The sequence below is a fragment of the Nanorana parkeri genome, unplaced genomic scaffold (assembly GCF_000935625.1).
Source record: "Nanorana parkeri isolate BGI_ZX_2015 unplaced genomic scaffold, ASM93562v1 scaffold621, whole genome shotgun sequence".
Lineage (NCBI taxonomy): Eukaryota > Metazoa > Chordata > Amphibia > Anura > Dicroglossidae > Nanorana > Nanorana parkeri.
This window is the reverse complement of record NW_017306889.1, coordinates 175,142-191,614: the sequence shown is the minus strand read 5'-3', so window position 1 is coordinate 191,614 and position 16,473 is coordinate 175,142. Positions and strand designations below refer to the sequence as shown.

Sequence of the window (16,473 nt, the reverse complement as noted above, 5' to 3'; positions counted from 1 at the left end):
ATGCGATGCAGTGCGTTCCGGCCAGAACGCACTGCATACGGTGTGAACAGCCCCTAAAAGCTTCTACTGCTCATCTGTTTAAACAGCAAATTATGACCCTGGAATTATTGTTCCCACACTGACTTTTGCAGCGATACCTAAAATGTGTGACGCAATCGTCGTTTACGTACACACCCTTTTTGTTCACATGCAGTTGGCGGAGGTGTAAAAAGTAAAAGAGTGTAATCTGTTCTTCCAATGTATTACTAGGGTATTTAATATGCTTTTTGTATACATACTTGAATGCAATTCAGCTATTGGAATGTATGATTTTGCCGTCCTCATGAAGTTGAAGTTTCATTTTAAATGCATTTTCTAACCGGTGGTGGGTTTCTGAGTGGATTCAGGTGTGTTGTAACTTGGTACTTCCCCTCCCTTGTGAGACACAAGGATATTTAAACATGTTTTTAGTTTGTACCTGGTATCTATGATTAAAACCCCCCTGCGGGCTGAAACACTTTAACATCTTTGTACCATGTGAGCTGTATTAGTCACAAATTCTGGAACTCGCAGCTGTGTTGGACATAAGCTTTTGTATCCTTAAAGTGACATTAAAAGGATAAAAAATGTTTCCCTCCTCCCAATGTTCATGTTAGCACTTACCTTAAATGATGTTTCTTAATCCGATCTTCTTTCCTGATGTTTTCATCTGTCCCTCCAGCGGTGCGGCGGCTCTCCGATCCAGCGCTGACTCCTCTCTGCTTGCAGGCACTTCCGATCCAGCGATGTCTGCATGCGGGTGCACGCGTTCATACACTTGTGTCTCTGCTCGTCTCCCGCCCGAAAATCCGAACTGCGCATGCGCCCGCCCCAAGATGCTTTGCGGCCGCCCGAACAGTTTTGCTTTCTCAGGCGGGAGCGCGCAGCCAAAACAAGATAAGTTTAAACCGCTGTTAAAGCTTTAAAATAAAAAAAAAAACTGTTTGCCTTTATCTACCGTTTCCTAGCAGTAGATAAAGGCAAAATAACGGAGGGTTTAGAACCCCTTTAACCTGGAAAGGAAATTCAGAGATCACAATTTCTGAAGTTCTTTCAGAAGAGGAGGCCTTCTTTTTTCCTCAGTACTAATTTGCTTTAAGAAAGTAAACATCCTTTCTCAGAAAAGTGAGACACATAATACAGATTAAGTTTTGTTTTGTTTACTCAAAAAAACACAAGCAATTTAAAAATAAACAGTATGATACTGACAAATATTGCCAGCTCTACAAAATTAAGGTAATTGGGACAAAAGTAATTCCGTGAAGTTTTATTTCAAATATGTAATACAGTGGACCATCAAAAATGCTCACGATGATGAAAAAAAATACAAAACACAAAACATGGCCACACTGTTACTGTAAAATAAAGAGTGACCAATACAAAAGTATATTTAACTTACAGAGCAAGTCCTGACTTACTGTACATGGCTCATTTCTGCCACCACAAAAAAAATTGTTGGGATTTTTTTTCATCTTAAAAACAGAAAAGTCTTCAACTTGAAGTATGGTGCATCCCAATGGAATCTGTTTGGATGGTCTTTCTTTATAGAAATATTAACCATCTTGCTGTTGAACGAAAGGGTTTGGAATAGCCTCCATGCCATCTTGTGGGCAGATAAGAACCACAGAAGTCCCTCTGCAAACAACAAGTCCGAGTTGTCGTGTGTCCTCTGTTAATTTGTATTGGTCATCTGGATCTAGAATACATAAAAGAATATACTGTATGGTAATGCCTTAATACCTCAAGTACATTTATGGCAGTATGAAAACATGCTGATTTGTTTTATTAGAAAAACTGTCAATGTTTATTATCTTTCACTGCGCTAAATTATAAATAAAACAAGCAACTATTACAATATATAATAAAGGTTTATTTGATATGCATTACACACTGTGGAAGTTTCTTTTTTTCTGCTTTTTTTTTTTATTCATGTCAATGTTATTAGGGGTAAGGTCATCACTTGAATAACATGATACCGTTTGACAGATTTATTATACAATGGTTAGATAGCCATGTTTTGCAACAACATATAACCCAGTTTATGGATTTACAATGACGTACAGTGTAGACAAAAAGATAACCATAGCAAGAGGGAGGGTGGGGTTAGGTGAGTAGTAGCAAATGGAAAGGAAGGAAGGAAAGGGACACACACACACGTATGGACTAATCGCAACCTTGGGTACCAATTGTAGCTACGGCATGTCATAAGAACAAATCCCTTTAATACAAATTAGGTATGTTTAGAGATAAGGTACGTTTAAAACATCCACTATGCATTGCATATTGAAAAGTCCAGAGGATGGGGTGGGTTACTGCTGTGCTGCATGATAACAGAGTCCCAGGGAGCAGGTGGGTAGCTCAGGCATTTCATGAGGAGTCTAGAGTCTTGTAAGAACCGCAGTATAGGTTGTGGACGCTTAAAAAAAAAAGGTAGCGAGCAGTAGTGGGCAATCCACACAACATCTCAGGTTTCAAACTGGCCACAACCAGCTATATTGCATTTCCAGCATTATACAAACATAGGCAGAATTTCCACAGAAAAGAAAAAAGCCTAAAAAAAATAATCTTACAACTTTTACTGTTCATGTCACTCTCAAGAACCCTATGTCCAGCTACACAATTTAATATCTTGTACTTACATGGTTGCCATCACGCAGACCCTCTCTGCAGGCCATCTTAGCCTGGTTTCCACAAGGTTTAAGAGAGCAAGAGAGAATGAATGTGTAAACAGCTAAGCACTAGGGCTGGAACAACTAATCGACTAAGTCGATAAAAATCAATAATTAAAATTGTTGTCAATGATTTCCATTATCGATTAGTTGGGCTGCTTGCAGCTCCTCACATCCTCCCTCTCCCCGCTGCAGGCAGACACACCAACACCACTCCTGGACTCACCTCAAGGGTGCGGACAGGCTGGGCGGTCCAGGGAAAAGAGCTGAGGAGACCCGGCGGAATCGCCTACTGCACAGCTTTTGAGATGCCCGGGAACTGTGACGAGCACTAAGCAGAGTGTATAGAGCCTGTGTCAGCAGGGAGGCACAGGAAGTTCTGAAATTATCTCCTCCGCCCCCCCCCCCACAGTGCTTTGTTCACTTCTCCTCGAATCCCCGCTGCATACAGATGGGGGAGAGCAGCGAGGACCCAGAGAAGCCAGGACAACGCAATCTACCATGGATCGCTTTGCTATCGGCTGGTATATTGCGATTGACCTAATGGGTACCCCTGGTCTATACTATGTGCGTTGTGTGTATTATGTGTGTGATGGGCGCTGCGCAGATTATGCGTGCATTATGTGTGTACTGTGTGTGTGATAGGCGCTTCGTGTGTGTGTGATGCGTGTACATGCCGTGAGTGGCGTAATAACCGAGATGGGGAGGGGGACACAGAAGTGCAGATGTCCCGGGCACAAAGATGGGGGCGATGGCCAGGCAGGGAACACACTGCGCGCAGCAAAGGCAAATGGCGGTACACGGAGCTTCGCATGCAGCGTGTCCAGCAATATCCTCTCCTGCGCTCAGCTAGGCGAGAGCTGAGCGTGGTGAGAGAATAGATTTAATTTCTAGCCAATCGGCTCACACGTATGAATCCGCGCGTCAGGATGCGGATTCAAAAGGTGCAACTAATCGGATTCCCCCAGACAAAAGCGTCTGGTGAGGAGTCCAAGAGAGAAGTCCACTTGGTAATGTTTTCCTTTCTGCACAAGGTCTATCTGTGACATATGCCAGGGATGAAAGCTGTGCAGAAAGAATGAATGAATATGATATGTCCATCAATTATTTAATTAAATGTTTAAATATGTATTAAATATTTAATAATCAAATAACTAATATTTAACTATTAACAAAAAATATTTAATTGGCCAAATAATCGTTAGTTGCAGCCCTACTACGCACCTTCACATATTTAGAATAAATAATGTGAGTTTTCAAGAAACCCAGTAGTGCAAATGCACCTTTTTACCACCAAACTGATTTCCCAGTGCTTCTTTCGCAAAGGCTTAATCTCTGAACGGTACAAAAAAAAAAAAGGGGAGTACACACAACGTCAGAAGTACTCCAAACTAGGGATGCACCAACATTTCGGCCGAACGTGGTACTTTAGGCAAAATACCGAAAGTACCATCTTTCAGTTGAAAGTGCTGTGCATCACTTCCTGTTCATTCATGGTTGTGGACATGGTAAACATACTATCGCTACAGGTTAGGAAAGGACAGGAGCACTCAGTATAGAGGCTTCCTGTTCATTCATAACAGGGCCTGCAGAAAAAGAGACTCGTGTCCTCAATATTTTTCTATTCGAAAAAGGGAACTATCAGGGGTCTGTTTAGGCTCCTGATATTTCCCCAGAGCGAATGACAGTAAAGTTAAAAAATATTTAATGAAAAAGTAACAAAAAATAGGATTTTGGTACTCACCGTAAAATCCTTTTCTCTCCGTTCATTGAAGGACACAGGGAACAGATCGGAGATCCTTAGAAATTAAATATTAAAAATTTTTTTTTTTAAAGTTTACAATGCATGCTAAAAAAACCAAAAACAAGTTTACAATGTTAAACAGCAGTGTTTCAGTTTTGGATGAATTTGTAAAATCCACTTACAAACTTGTTATGTCTCTAAAGTACTCCTGCATCCTGATTAGAGATAAGAGTTTCTAGCTCTGCCCCTTGCTATTGGCTTTTGATGCATTAGACCACACTGTAAAATATTGGACTGAACTGAGAGCTCAGATTTAGAGATCCTACCATCAAAGGCCCTAAGAGACATCCTTTACACTCACCTCTCATATACTCTATGGTTCCATCCAACACAAGGTTCAGTAGAGGGTCAAATCCTTTCAGGACTCCGCTTGCTATTAAAACACAAATAAAAAAAAAGTGTTGGCAGCAAATTGACATGCAACTGCAAAATGATCACAAAGACAGCAACAAAGCTTTAATCTGAGGAGTTCCACAATGCACTGTATGTGTAAACAGATCAATAAAAAACACAATAAGGGTAATTTATCAATACTGGAGCAGTTGTCCATGGCAACCAATCAGCTTCTCATCAGTTTGTTCAATTAAGATTTGAAAATAAAAGAGAGAAGCTGATTGGTTGCCGTGCACAGCTGCTCCAGATTTTGTCTGCTCTAGTTTTGATAAATTCCCCTCAATGTCTACTGAGAATATCCAATCAGTAAATCTTTGGTAGGCCTACTAAACAGAATGTCAGACATCACACACACACAAACAAACACCAAAAAAAAAAAAGTTACAGTAGCCCTTCCTAACTACAAAAATGCTTTTTTTTTTTTGCTGTCTGTTTTACTACCAGAAAGATACTGCTCACTTCCTGTTCCAGTGACACAGCAGGAGGTACAGGAAAATGTCGCAACAGGATAAAGACAAACAGCAATAAATATTAGAATGGGGGTCGCAACTCTTATCAATTCTATTCAAAGCTTTAAAAAACCTGAAATTCTTTAAGGGTTCTTTCACATGTACATTGAGAATTTAATGAAATAGCAAGGCTGATTAACACGCTTATAGTGTTAGGAAATCATTCGACAGCCATTTTCAAGGCATTAGGGAGCAATCAAAAACACGTGCAAAATGCCCTGCAAGTAGGCCTCCTTCACACATGTGTTAAAACCCAGCATTAGAGATGCATTTTTAACGCTATTAATGCCCATGTGGGATAAAGCAATAGCAACTGCCCAGTGCTGTTCACACATGGGTGTTAGCGGTATATTGAATTGCTGCGTGTCAAAAACATGAGTGCATGTCACGTTCTGGAGGAATTGTCGCTGGACAAATGCATCCATTGAAGTGTATTGAAACGCCCCTCAAATGCTCGGTCAATGCTCCTATAGCATTTTTTGGCCATTTAAGAAGCGTTGCACTTGTGTTATAGGCATAGGAGGTTTTGCAATCTCAGAAACCACTGGATAATCATAGAGTGAGTGGACAGAGCAGGTGCAGATACCACTTCCTGTCAGCACACAGCCAGCGTTTTGCCAGCAAGAGGACAGCTTCTAGCCAGGTACTTAAAACCTGTGACAGACTGACCTATGCCACCATGTAGTGCCAGCTGTTATCAGTGCAAGCCATCTATCCAGCGCTTAGTGATAATGATCTATTCCAAATCGCATCATGTAGGATTACATGCCGACTGCCGCTGACCGGTGCAGCTGCTGTCACACTATCATTTACTTGAATGGGTACAGCAGCCACATCTGAATGGAGACACCTGGGATTGCTGCCACAGGAGTCCCAGAACATGGCATATGTCCCCATGTAAATGGGGCCTTATCTGTCAGTATTCTGGCCAGAACTCTAGAGCATACTGCAACAAGTTAACATGCCTTAAGCCGTGCTCAGACCATTCATCAGACATGCGTTTTTTTATGCAGCCCAAGTGTGTTGTGTCGAGTTGCCTAGGTATACTGAGATGCCATTCAAAATACACTGCGTGTAATGTAATGTAATAATGCAAAGGGCCCAACATGCTTCATATAACAAAACATGTTGGCAGGTTACACAGTGGTCAGTTTATCAATTAACAAATGGTAATTACTAGGGATGCAACAATGCCAAGTACCGTACTCAGTAAAAGTACAGATACTTTTCGAGCTCCAAGACTAGACTAGAGAAAAATGTAAAAGTTAGGAGGCAGCTGTCATTTGTAAGGAGCACATGGAGCTCCTGTGATTTGTACATCTCAGTTTTAATGTATACATTTTTAAAATAAATATATTTAAGTGATGCACCGATACCAGTTTTACAAGTACAAGTACTGATACTTGTCCAAGTACTCACAGATACGAGTACCAATACATTTTTGTTTATTGCCATGTAACAGTTTTCCTAAAACAATACAGACTAATGATTTCAGGACAGAGGTGGAGCACCAGAGCTAGGTCCAAGCTGCAACCCTGGTAGTTCTCGTGAAAATGCCAAGTATCAGCACTGGTATCTGAACATCCCTAGTAATTACAGGAGATTACAAGCCAACACTGTAATTTGGCTTGCCTAACAAATCAGTCAGGAGACATTTGTTCTCAAACAGCTACTTTCCTAAATTTGATCCTTATCGGAAATTGACAAAAGCAGAGTGCTTTGTCCCTTTTTCACCAAGAGCCGACCCGATGAGAGCAAACCATGAATCTCTCACAGTTACAGGGTAATCACTGTTTGTTCTTACATACATACCTTCTCTGCCACCTTGAAATTTCACTCGAATGTTCTTGTCTATGTATTTGGAGAGGTCAAGTATGCTTTCCTTTTTCTTCTTTTCTTTATCCTTGACAGGGTAAATGAAAAATTATATTTAACCTTTCTGCTACTTGAGAATAAAGTGACAAAAAGCATCAGAAAAGAGACATTGCTTTATTTCAGCTTCTAAAAAAAACAAATTCAAAATATAAGCTCTCTTCCCTGCTGCATCCCAAAATAACAAAACATGTTTTGGCTATACATACACTAATTTGGGAGCTCTGACTTCAGATCTACTTTAAACTACACCCACGGCAACTACAAATAATACAGAAATAACAATATGAAATAGGCACTGCTTAGTGGCCACATGGAAGTGTATGGTCTCACACTGGCAAAGTCCACTTACAAAAAAAAAAAAGAATTTGAAATAATAATTGCACACATCTTCATTAAGAAAAAATGTGCATTTATTATTTTTTTTGCATTGTAACCAGTAAAACATTGCAAGCGTGAACAGTGGATCATGGCTGTAGTGCAAATCCTTCATCCCATCCATGTCCATAGCATGGTACAGACATTAAGTAACATGGATGGGAGTAAGTATGAATGGACTACAAGAGTGGTGACACCACTGCACTTGTATCCCATAAAGAACTACAAGTACCTCTGCTGCCACACGGGACTTGTAGTTTCTTCATTCACAGAACCTGTTTAAAGACATGTAAATGGATGACACATCTGTGTGTGCAGAGCCGCATCTGATGCTGAGAAGCACCCACAATTTAGGAAAGTGAGTGTGCCTCTCTTGCCCTCTGCTGCTGAGGTCTAATCCTCACATTCTATGCAGTGTATATACATGTAACCAATCTGAAGCCGATTAATCGATGATTGAAAAAGTTGACAACTTTTTCAATAATCGATTATAATCGATTATGTCGATTAGTTGTTGCAGCCCTAATGAGGACGCTAAGGAGCATTCTATCTGTGCAGCATAGGAGGATACACACTTGAATGGCCAAAGAAGCAGGAAGCAGGCTCAGCAATTCGTGAGGATAATAGGGCTGCAGCTAATGATTACTTTCATAATCGATTAGTTGGCCGATTATTTTTTCGATTTTTCTGATAAATTAATTACATAGATACCATCCTTAATTTAAAATAAAATACACACATGGAGTGTTACAAACATAAGGTTTACTTCAGAATAAAACAGCATGCACAATTTTTTGCATTCACACTGCACTGGTACGCACGGCATTGCAGTACTGTGCGTTCCAGTGCGGATGATCACAATGTGGTAGGTGCGTTTGGGTTGCCATTTAAATGAATGGACCTGCAACGCACCTCCCGCAGCAGAATTTGTCACGTTGAAACCGAAAATTACTTTTCCCACCTTTTATAATTTTTTTAAATAATTGTATTGTAAGCACATGGCGCTTGAATAGTTTCAGCCAGGGAATGAAAGCTGCCAGTGGCAAGATTCCACAGACGTCAGCTAAATATAAATACAGCAGGTAGCTGGCTATTGCACCCGCCCACTGCTTGCTGTGCCCTCCTCCCAGCATAGAGGAGAGAGCAAGGGGATCCAACCAACTAATCAATGAGATTAGTTGACAACTATTCTCATAATCGATTAGTTGGTTGCAGCCCTAGAGTATAACTAGAGTATAATAAAAAATTCCAGCACAATAGGCAAAGATGGTTCTTTACAGTAAGAGCGGTTAAGGTCTGGAACTCACTGCCATCGGCAGTGATTTCAGCCAAGAGTGTAGATTTGTTCAAGAAACGTTTGGACAATTTCTTGAGGGACCGTAATATCCAGGGATACCAGTATCCCTAAGAATGAGATGATGCGTGGACCTATATGGGTTGGACTTGATGGACGCATGTCTTTATTCAACCCCAAATACTATGTAACTTTTTTTTTAACCTAGACAAAAATGAGCAATTAACCCATGTTGTGTGAGAGTAACCCCACTGCAAGGGATAAGAACACATTTGCACAAAGTTCTTTGGTAAATAAAGATCATTATAAACAAGCCCTCTGCTGATTTGGGGCTCATTCAGACTAGCTGCACCACTAATCCGTCAAGTTTTAGGGCTGGTTCACACTGTAAGCGATGACTGGTATTTTTCAGCAACTGATAAACAGCAGTCTTTGCTAAGGCACACAGAAAAAAAATTTCTACGTGCTCTGTTCACACTACAACACTGAATGGAGTGAACGGAGGGTACGCTTCAAATAAAGAAAAAAAAACAGTGTGATGCACTGAAATAGCGCGTCAAAACAACGTCCCCCGCTGCTGAACCTTACTCAGCACACTAGCCTACATGCAAAAATATAGGGCTTGGGCTAGTGTGCTGTGTGAGGTCTAGTGGCAAAGTAGTGCGATGTGCGTCACACTTTTTTTTTTGTTATTTATTTTAACAGTAGTAGACAAACTCTGGCCCTCCAGCTGTGGTGAAACTACAAAGCCTATAATGCATCTGCCTTCGAAAGTCATGACTGTGCCTGTCAGAGTCTGGCAATACATCACGGGAATTGTAATTGCACCACAGCTGGACGGCCAGTTTGCCCACCCCTGAAGACTGTGCATTTAGATCTCCGCACAGCAGCGTGGTGTGGTGCGCTGATCTGCAGAAAAAGATGCAGTATGTCTGCATTCTTCCACACCACACATAACACCCACATTGTGGTGTGAAAAGAGCACATAGAATACAATTGTTTTGTAGGTGTCCTAGCAGCGACTGGCATTAATTAGTTGAGGAAAAACACCAATCATCACTATTGATGTGAACAAGCCCTTATAATTTACATCAGGGGTGTGAAACTCAATTTATTCACAGGCGGTGTCAGCATTATGGTTGCCCTCAAAGGGCTGGCTGTATCTGTAAAGGTGCCCATACACTGCTCGATTCTCATACGAGAATCGCGGGAAATCCCGCGATCGTACGAGAATCAAACAGTGTGAACGAAGACGTGCGACCGTTTCTACAGTACGGTCGCACGTTTTTTGTCTGAGGAGCACGCTAGAAAAGCAGCCGAAAATCGTACGATTTTCGGCTGGTTTGAACGGTGCTCGGGAGACAAATGCCAAACGGGCCGGTGTGCGCACGCGCACACCACCCGTTCAGCATTGCGGTCATCGGAAGCCCGCCCCTCAGGGGGGTGGGCTTGCGATGATCGAGAGTACGATCTGCCTGTCCAAGATAGGCAGATCGTACGTTTTTTTAATTACTTTACAACCATCGCAAGACTAAAGGTCTTGCGATGGTTGTAAAGTGTATGGCCACCTTAAGACTATATAAATATATCTACTTACTCTATCATATTAAATAATTGCCTCTGCATTCACTTATTATTAATAACTAGAAGTCTAGGATAATGGTAAATACCATAATAGTGCGGACTCTCAGGCGGCTGTGCGGGGTCTATGGTGGGCTGTGCGGACTCTCCGGTGGCTGGGCAGGGTCTATGGTGGGCTGTGCGGACTCTCCGGTGGCTGAGCAGGGTCTATGGTGACTCTCCGGTGGCTGGGCAGGGTCACATGTTAACCACACGTTATAATCTGACCATACAATCAAGTTGAGATCTACTAAAACTATGTAATATGAGCACCTATCTAGTCTATACAATCAAGCTGCATTCAATCCAGCAAGCTCTTGCACTACAAAGTTGCTGGTAAATCTAAAGGAAACTGTACTATCAGATTGTAAGGTGTGTGGTGAGCTTTAGGAGGGCTGTGCAGTCTCACCAGATTTGCTGCAAAATCTGCAAACAGGTGCCACGATTCACAGGAAGGCTGCCGGGATCTTGCTGGGGACCAGTGAAGTCCGTCACCTGTTTACAATGTCGGTTTCAGTTTAAAAATTTGAAGCTGCAGGGCCACATGAAATGGCCTGGCGGGACGGATTTGGCCAGTGAGCCTTGTGTTTGACACATGTGCACTCCAAGATATATGGCAGAACTGAGAAAGCATGAAATGACGGCAGAACACCATGTCCAGCTAAACTACCAGCATAGCCCAAACAGTGCATGTGCTACAGTTCTGGCCTAGTCTAAGCAAGCTTCACAATGCAGCAACTGTTACACAGACAACGACTCCCCCTTTACCCAACACATGCCAATAACAAGTCCCATGTAGTCCAGAAGGCAAAGGCTGGTTGGGAATAACCACACAGTCTACTTCCTATTATTGTGTCCTATTTTACTGAACAGTAAACATGCTGCCATATAAACATAACATTTTATCACTTCCTGTGCCCTGCCATTTCCACCAACACTTACCGCCATCTTTCCGCGCCTTTACCTCCCGGCCCGGTAGCTGACACTTTAACCATTTCATGGGGGTGACCAAATATTCTACTTCAGACACATCACCTAATCTTCATCCTGTCTTCGGTCTCTTTACGCAGGGAGAAATGTAAACGTTTTCTATGATATTCTCAAAAAAACTAACAATGCGTGTGTGTATTAAACACAAAATCATATGTTTGCCTCCTATTTTTTGGTAGCGTCCGAAATCCAGGCAATTGGTCTCCTAACGATGTTTATTTCTGTCTTCAACACAAGAGCCATTTTAAAGAGGCACAAAGCCTGTAGTTAAATGGGTTTCAGCCTTCGCAAACATGGCCGCCTTGTGTTAATGAAATGTACTAAGCAGCTGCGCTCTAGTGCACGTCTGTTCGCCCAACTGTATTTCCTGCCAAACGCCGTATGTTCGTTTTTATAGTCATATAAATATAGCGATTTAATATAACAATGTTATAAAATAGTTCTCCTGACGTTTCACCTCGTAGAGAGAAAATAGGAAAATGAAAAGCATAGTGCGCACATCTAGCAATAGGATAAATGCCCCCTGCCGGTACCTTCTTGTAGTGCACGTGATATGCAGTATGCTGAAGGCAGTGTGCAAGCGGGGATAAGTGTGATGACGTCATAACTCTCCCCCTCCACTCCCGGCCGGGGACCCCTATCCCTGAGGCCGGGAGGAGTACAGGAGGCTGGGCCTGGGCACAACCCGGCAATTGCTCAGTGCGCATGTGCAGAGTATGGAGCTGACTGAGTAACAGCTGACTAGCAGTGTTGTTGGTGCTGAGGGCACCGACAGCAAATCCAGAATGAAGAGCCCCGTTATTCTCCTCACCTGGGCGGCAACATTGGCCAAGGTGAGTGCAGAGAAGGCCGAGCTGGGTGTAGGGGGAGGCGGCATTTGATGCCCTTTTGTCTTCTCGCTGATTATATGGTGGTGATGTGATCGCCGACATCGCCGATTTCTTCTCTGACCTGTATGTTTGTTCTTGTTGAGGATGAGGGAGGCTCCCTCATAATCCAAACTTCCATGCTACAAATATTGTGATCGGTTGCCTTTGCTTCATACTAGAGACGCTATGGTGCTTGAAAGATCAGAACTAGATTAGGGCGAAATGGGGCCCTTAGGCAAGGTAGCAGCTTGGGGCCCCTTATCCCTTTAATGGATGTGGATTGTCATAAGCACAGAGAAGCTGCTCCAGTTGTATTGTGCTGGCATTGCTCCATCAGACACCAGCTGCCTATAGCTTTGTATCCTCCCTTGTGAAGTGACACGCCGGTGCACTGCTTTGATGTGTTATTCTATCCCTCTCTGCATCAACATTGTAGGCAACCCAGGCACTCCAGCTGTAGTGGAACTACAAGTCCCATGAAGCTTTGCAAGACTAAGCCACAGGCATGACTCACAGCGGCAATATGGGATTTGTAGTTTTCCCACAGCTGGCATGCCGAGGTTGTCATCCCGTGTTGTAGCTGGGCCCCTTGGACACTAGGCGTAGACTCCTGCCTATGTTGCCTTGTGATTGACCCGTTTCTCCTTTTAAAGGAGCATTTGTGATTGTAGTATAAACATGCAGCTTATATTGCCCAGACATACATGCCTATCACTTACGCCTGGTTCACATCTGCACATTCCTGGGAGACGCGTCTGCTGCGCATTTCAATGGGGTCATACATGATGTGAATGTGCAGCTATGTAAAGTGCTGCGTAAATTGTCGGCGCTATATAAATATTTGTAATAAATATAAGGTGCTTCTGCAACACGCGGGATATGTTTTTTTTTTTCTTCCATGTTTGTACATTTGCACACGCAGAAACCCACGTGATTTGCTGGCTGTGTTTGGGGTGCCATTAATAAATAATGGCACCGCTCATGCGCGGATCGCTGCACGTTCTCGGAATGCCCAGGTGTGAACCAGGCCTCAGCAGACGCTGCCAGTATTACACTTTTTGAGGGGAACAATCACTATAGTAGGAAAACCCATCCATTCTTCCCCCAACCAGTGCAGGGGTGGGCAACTCCGGCCCTCCAGCTGTGCTTTAACTGCAAATCCCATCATCCCTCTGCCTCTGGGAGTCATACAATGCCTCATGGGACTTGTAGTTTCACAACAGCTGGAGTTGCCCACCCCTGAATGCCTAATGAGGTCACGCAGTGTCCATCGACATATGAAGGGATGATTCAATAAAGCATTTGTGCCACTTTTCTGGGATTATGCCCGTGTTAGAAAATCCTGCATCAAATTATGAAAGCCGTGCAACAGTTGCCTTGCTTTTTCTGACGCGTGTAACAAATTCAGCTCTTCAGTGTGACACTTTTACATTGTGGCGCTATGACTGCGATAAATTCATTAAGAAATTCCGCCATGTCGGTGATAAGTAAAAGGGGGGTAAATAAGACCTCTTCCTTGTTGAGGTAAATTATCTTACACATGTAGTATTGTGTCACAGACTGAATTCTATCTGAGGTAATTCTGCCCTGCTCACATACATGTCATGTTCATATTACAAATTAATCTGTGGCAACTTGTGCCATTTGTTGCACAGGGGAGAGACAGATTTCTAAGGAGTATCTACGACACTCTGGGTATGTTAACACAGGCCTCCACGCTAACCCCGCATTCAAACCAGCGCGTCATTGTCACGTGTGTGTTTGCACGTTCATGTGCTGTGTTTGCTGTGCATCCCCATTGGGTTCAATGGGGCCTGAACGTGCCACAAACGCAGCAAAAAAGATAATGTAGCTGATCTTGCGACACACGTTCTGCAGATTTTGCAGGACGTGTTCCTCAGGAAGACGTGTGCTTTGCTCCGCGTTTGCACGTATGAAAACACACACAAACACGGAGCAAAAACACACGTCTTCCTGGCCACAAATGAATGGCAGTGCAAGTGTGTTGTGTTTCCGTGAATGCATGCCAAACGAGCATGAAAATGCATGCTTTGGTGCACGTTCACGGAACACGCAGGTGTGAATGCAGGCTAAAATGTTCCATTATACCATGCAGGCTGGTGTCTATTGCCCTGCGTTTACTGTTTACTTTTTTTTTTCTTCTAATTTTATGGAATTGTCAAAGTGACATTTTATTCACATCTATCTACCGCCGTGGTGCTGACATCAGGCGAGCTCCAGTGTCTTGTGAAAAAATTAAGCATGTCTTCATTTTTCTGCAACTCACCTGATGGCGGCATCACAGTGTGAACAGGACACATGGAGAACAATTGTTTTGTAAGTACCCTTGCTGTGACTGGCATTAATCTGGTATGGAATACCTGCCAGTCACTACACATTGTATGAATGTATCTTTCATGAATTCCAGGGAAGGAATATAACCAACCAGGTCTAGTGTCAGCCATTTTGATGCTTCTCTCTAATATTTACTTATGTGCTGTAGCAATGGTCCCTTTCTAGAACTCATGGAAGGGGATTAATGAAAACTGGAGCAGACAGAATCTAGAGCAGTTGCCCATGACAACTCAGAAGTAAAGCACTTTTTTATTAAATTGTCACATGCGTCATACAGCCAATGTTTCGGGGCAATGCAGGGTCTCCTTCTGGGCAACATAGTCTTGCCTAGAAGAAGGGACCCTGCGTGGCCCGAAACGTTGGCTGTATGATGCATGTGACAATTGAATAAAAAGTGCTTATGCTTCTTGCACACATCATCGAATGCTGGTGACTTCTGTTATGGACTGTATCTGGCACGGCGCCATCCGTGTTGTCACTTCATGCACCAACCCTCCGGCAAGGTCTTTATGCTATATGGCGTGCAGGTGATTACGTGTTATCCTTTGTAACATTAAATCACATTACTCCTCATATTTCCATATTGTTTTCTATGAGGAGTATGTTTCTAAAGCCAAGAATCTAACATTCACTGCAGATGAATCCCCCCGGTGTGTGTTTTTAAATGCCACTGATTGGTTCACTATCAGTAAATGTTTGGTGGAAGTCACATTCACTGATTTAGAAACATGCCCCTTAGCTTTGTGCCAGTTTTGTTTGGCATGACATTCTAAGCCTCGGGCTGGCCATACGCCCATCAATTTGTTTTTTGTTCAGCCTGCGGGCTGAATGACAAAAATTGACCCGATTCCTCCATCAACACAAACGGCGTGTCGATCTAGGAATCGCCGCTGTTTACATTGTATTGGCACCTGTCGGAATACCCGATCAGAGCGGGCAGCTCATTGGCTGCCGGCTCTGATCGTACGAAGATTTTCCAGCCGGCTCCTTGGATCAGCTGGTCGAGGAATGCCGGCTGAAAGGGGGCAGACAGCCCCATACACTGTGCGAATTTCGGCCGGTACATTAAAAACCGTCCGAAATTCGGCCAGTGTATGGGCACCTTTTAGTTATAGAGTATGCTTACTGAGACAAAGTGATGACGGCAATTTAAAAGGCAGCATGTGCTTTCATAAGAGTATCCATGACTCATTGGCCTCACCTAAGAGAGATTGCTACCACCCCTTGTCAAGGGAAAGTTTAAGGGGTCATTTACACCATAGCGTTGCAGTAAATGCGTGGGATCCAATCGTTTAGCACACACTAGGTTTGCTGGTGCGTTGCTTTGCCATTCATTCTGAATGGCACCCCAAAGCACCATCGGGCAGGCTCCAATAACGTGTTAGATTGCTGTGTGGTGATAAAAAGTAGCACATGCGTTACTTTTTCTTTTACTGCATGGCAACGCAATGCACGTTATTGTGGTACTGCACATTGTGTGGCACTGCAATGCATGCCCAGGAGGCGTGTTGGGGTGCTATTTAGAATTAACGACAATGCATCACACCTAGAACATTGTAACAACCGGTGCTGCTGACAGTCGGGACGGGGTCTCTGAGAGACTAGTTCCCCATAAGGCCGCGTCAGCAGGCAGTGGGCGGATTCTTTAGCCAATAGAATTTGACACGTATCATACTCCTGTGCATCCCACCCAGCAGATATA

The 16,473-nt window shown here is 43.1% G+C and overlaps 2 protein-coding genes across 3 annotated transcripts in view; one reads left to right on the top strand and one right to left on the bottom strand.

Annotated features, from left to right (window-relative positions):
• Nucleotides 1-1,271: 1,271 nt before the first annotated feature.
• On the bottom strand, nucleotides 1,272-11,578 carry LSM7 (LSM7 homolog, U6 small nuclear RNA and mRNA degradation associated). The gene is made up of 4 exons (XM_018563001.1): nucleotides 11,500-11,578; nucleotides 7,206-7,296; nucleotides 4,793-4,864; nucleotides 1,272-1,714 (listed from the first exon to the last, which is right to left on the bottom strand). The coding sequence occupies exons 1-4, from the start codon at nucleotides 11,503-11,505 to the stop codon at nucleotides 1,572-1,574; spliced, it is 312 nt and encodes a 103-aa protein (XP_018418503.1). The 5' UTR covers nucleotides 11,506-11,578; the 3' UTR covers nucleotides 1,272-1,571.
• Nucleotides 11,579-12,118: 540 nt separating this feature from the next.
• Nucleotides 12,119-16,473, top strand: part of SPPL2B (signal peptide peptidase like 2B) — a 43,888-nt gene continuing 39,533 nt past the window's right edge. For both annotated transcript variants that reach the window (XM_018563008.1, XM_018563009.1), the window contains exon 1: nucleotides 12,119-12,380. In XM_018563008.1, the coding sequence (XP_018418510.1) occupies nucleotides 12,333-12,380 (48 nt within the window). In that variant the 5' untranslated portion in view covers nucleotides 12,119-12,332. The remainder of the gene's footprint in view (nucleotides 12,381-16,473) is intronic.

Coding starts and splice junctions, on each gene's coding strand:
- LSM7 (XM_018563001.1), bottom strand. Junction 4,865..7,205: donor ATTTCAAGGTGGCAGAGAAG/GTATGTATGTAA, acceptor GTGTTTTAATAG/CAAGCGGAGTCCTGAAAGGA. Junction 1,715..4,792: donor AACCATAGAGTATATGAGAG/GTGAGTGTAAAG, acceptor TATGTATTCTAG/ATCCAGATGACCAATACAAA.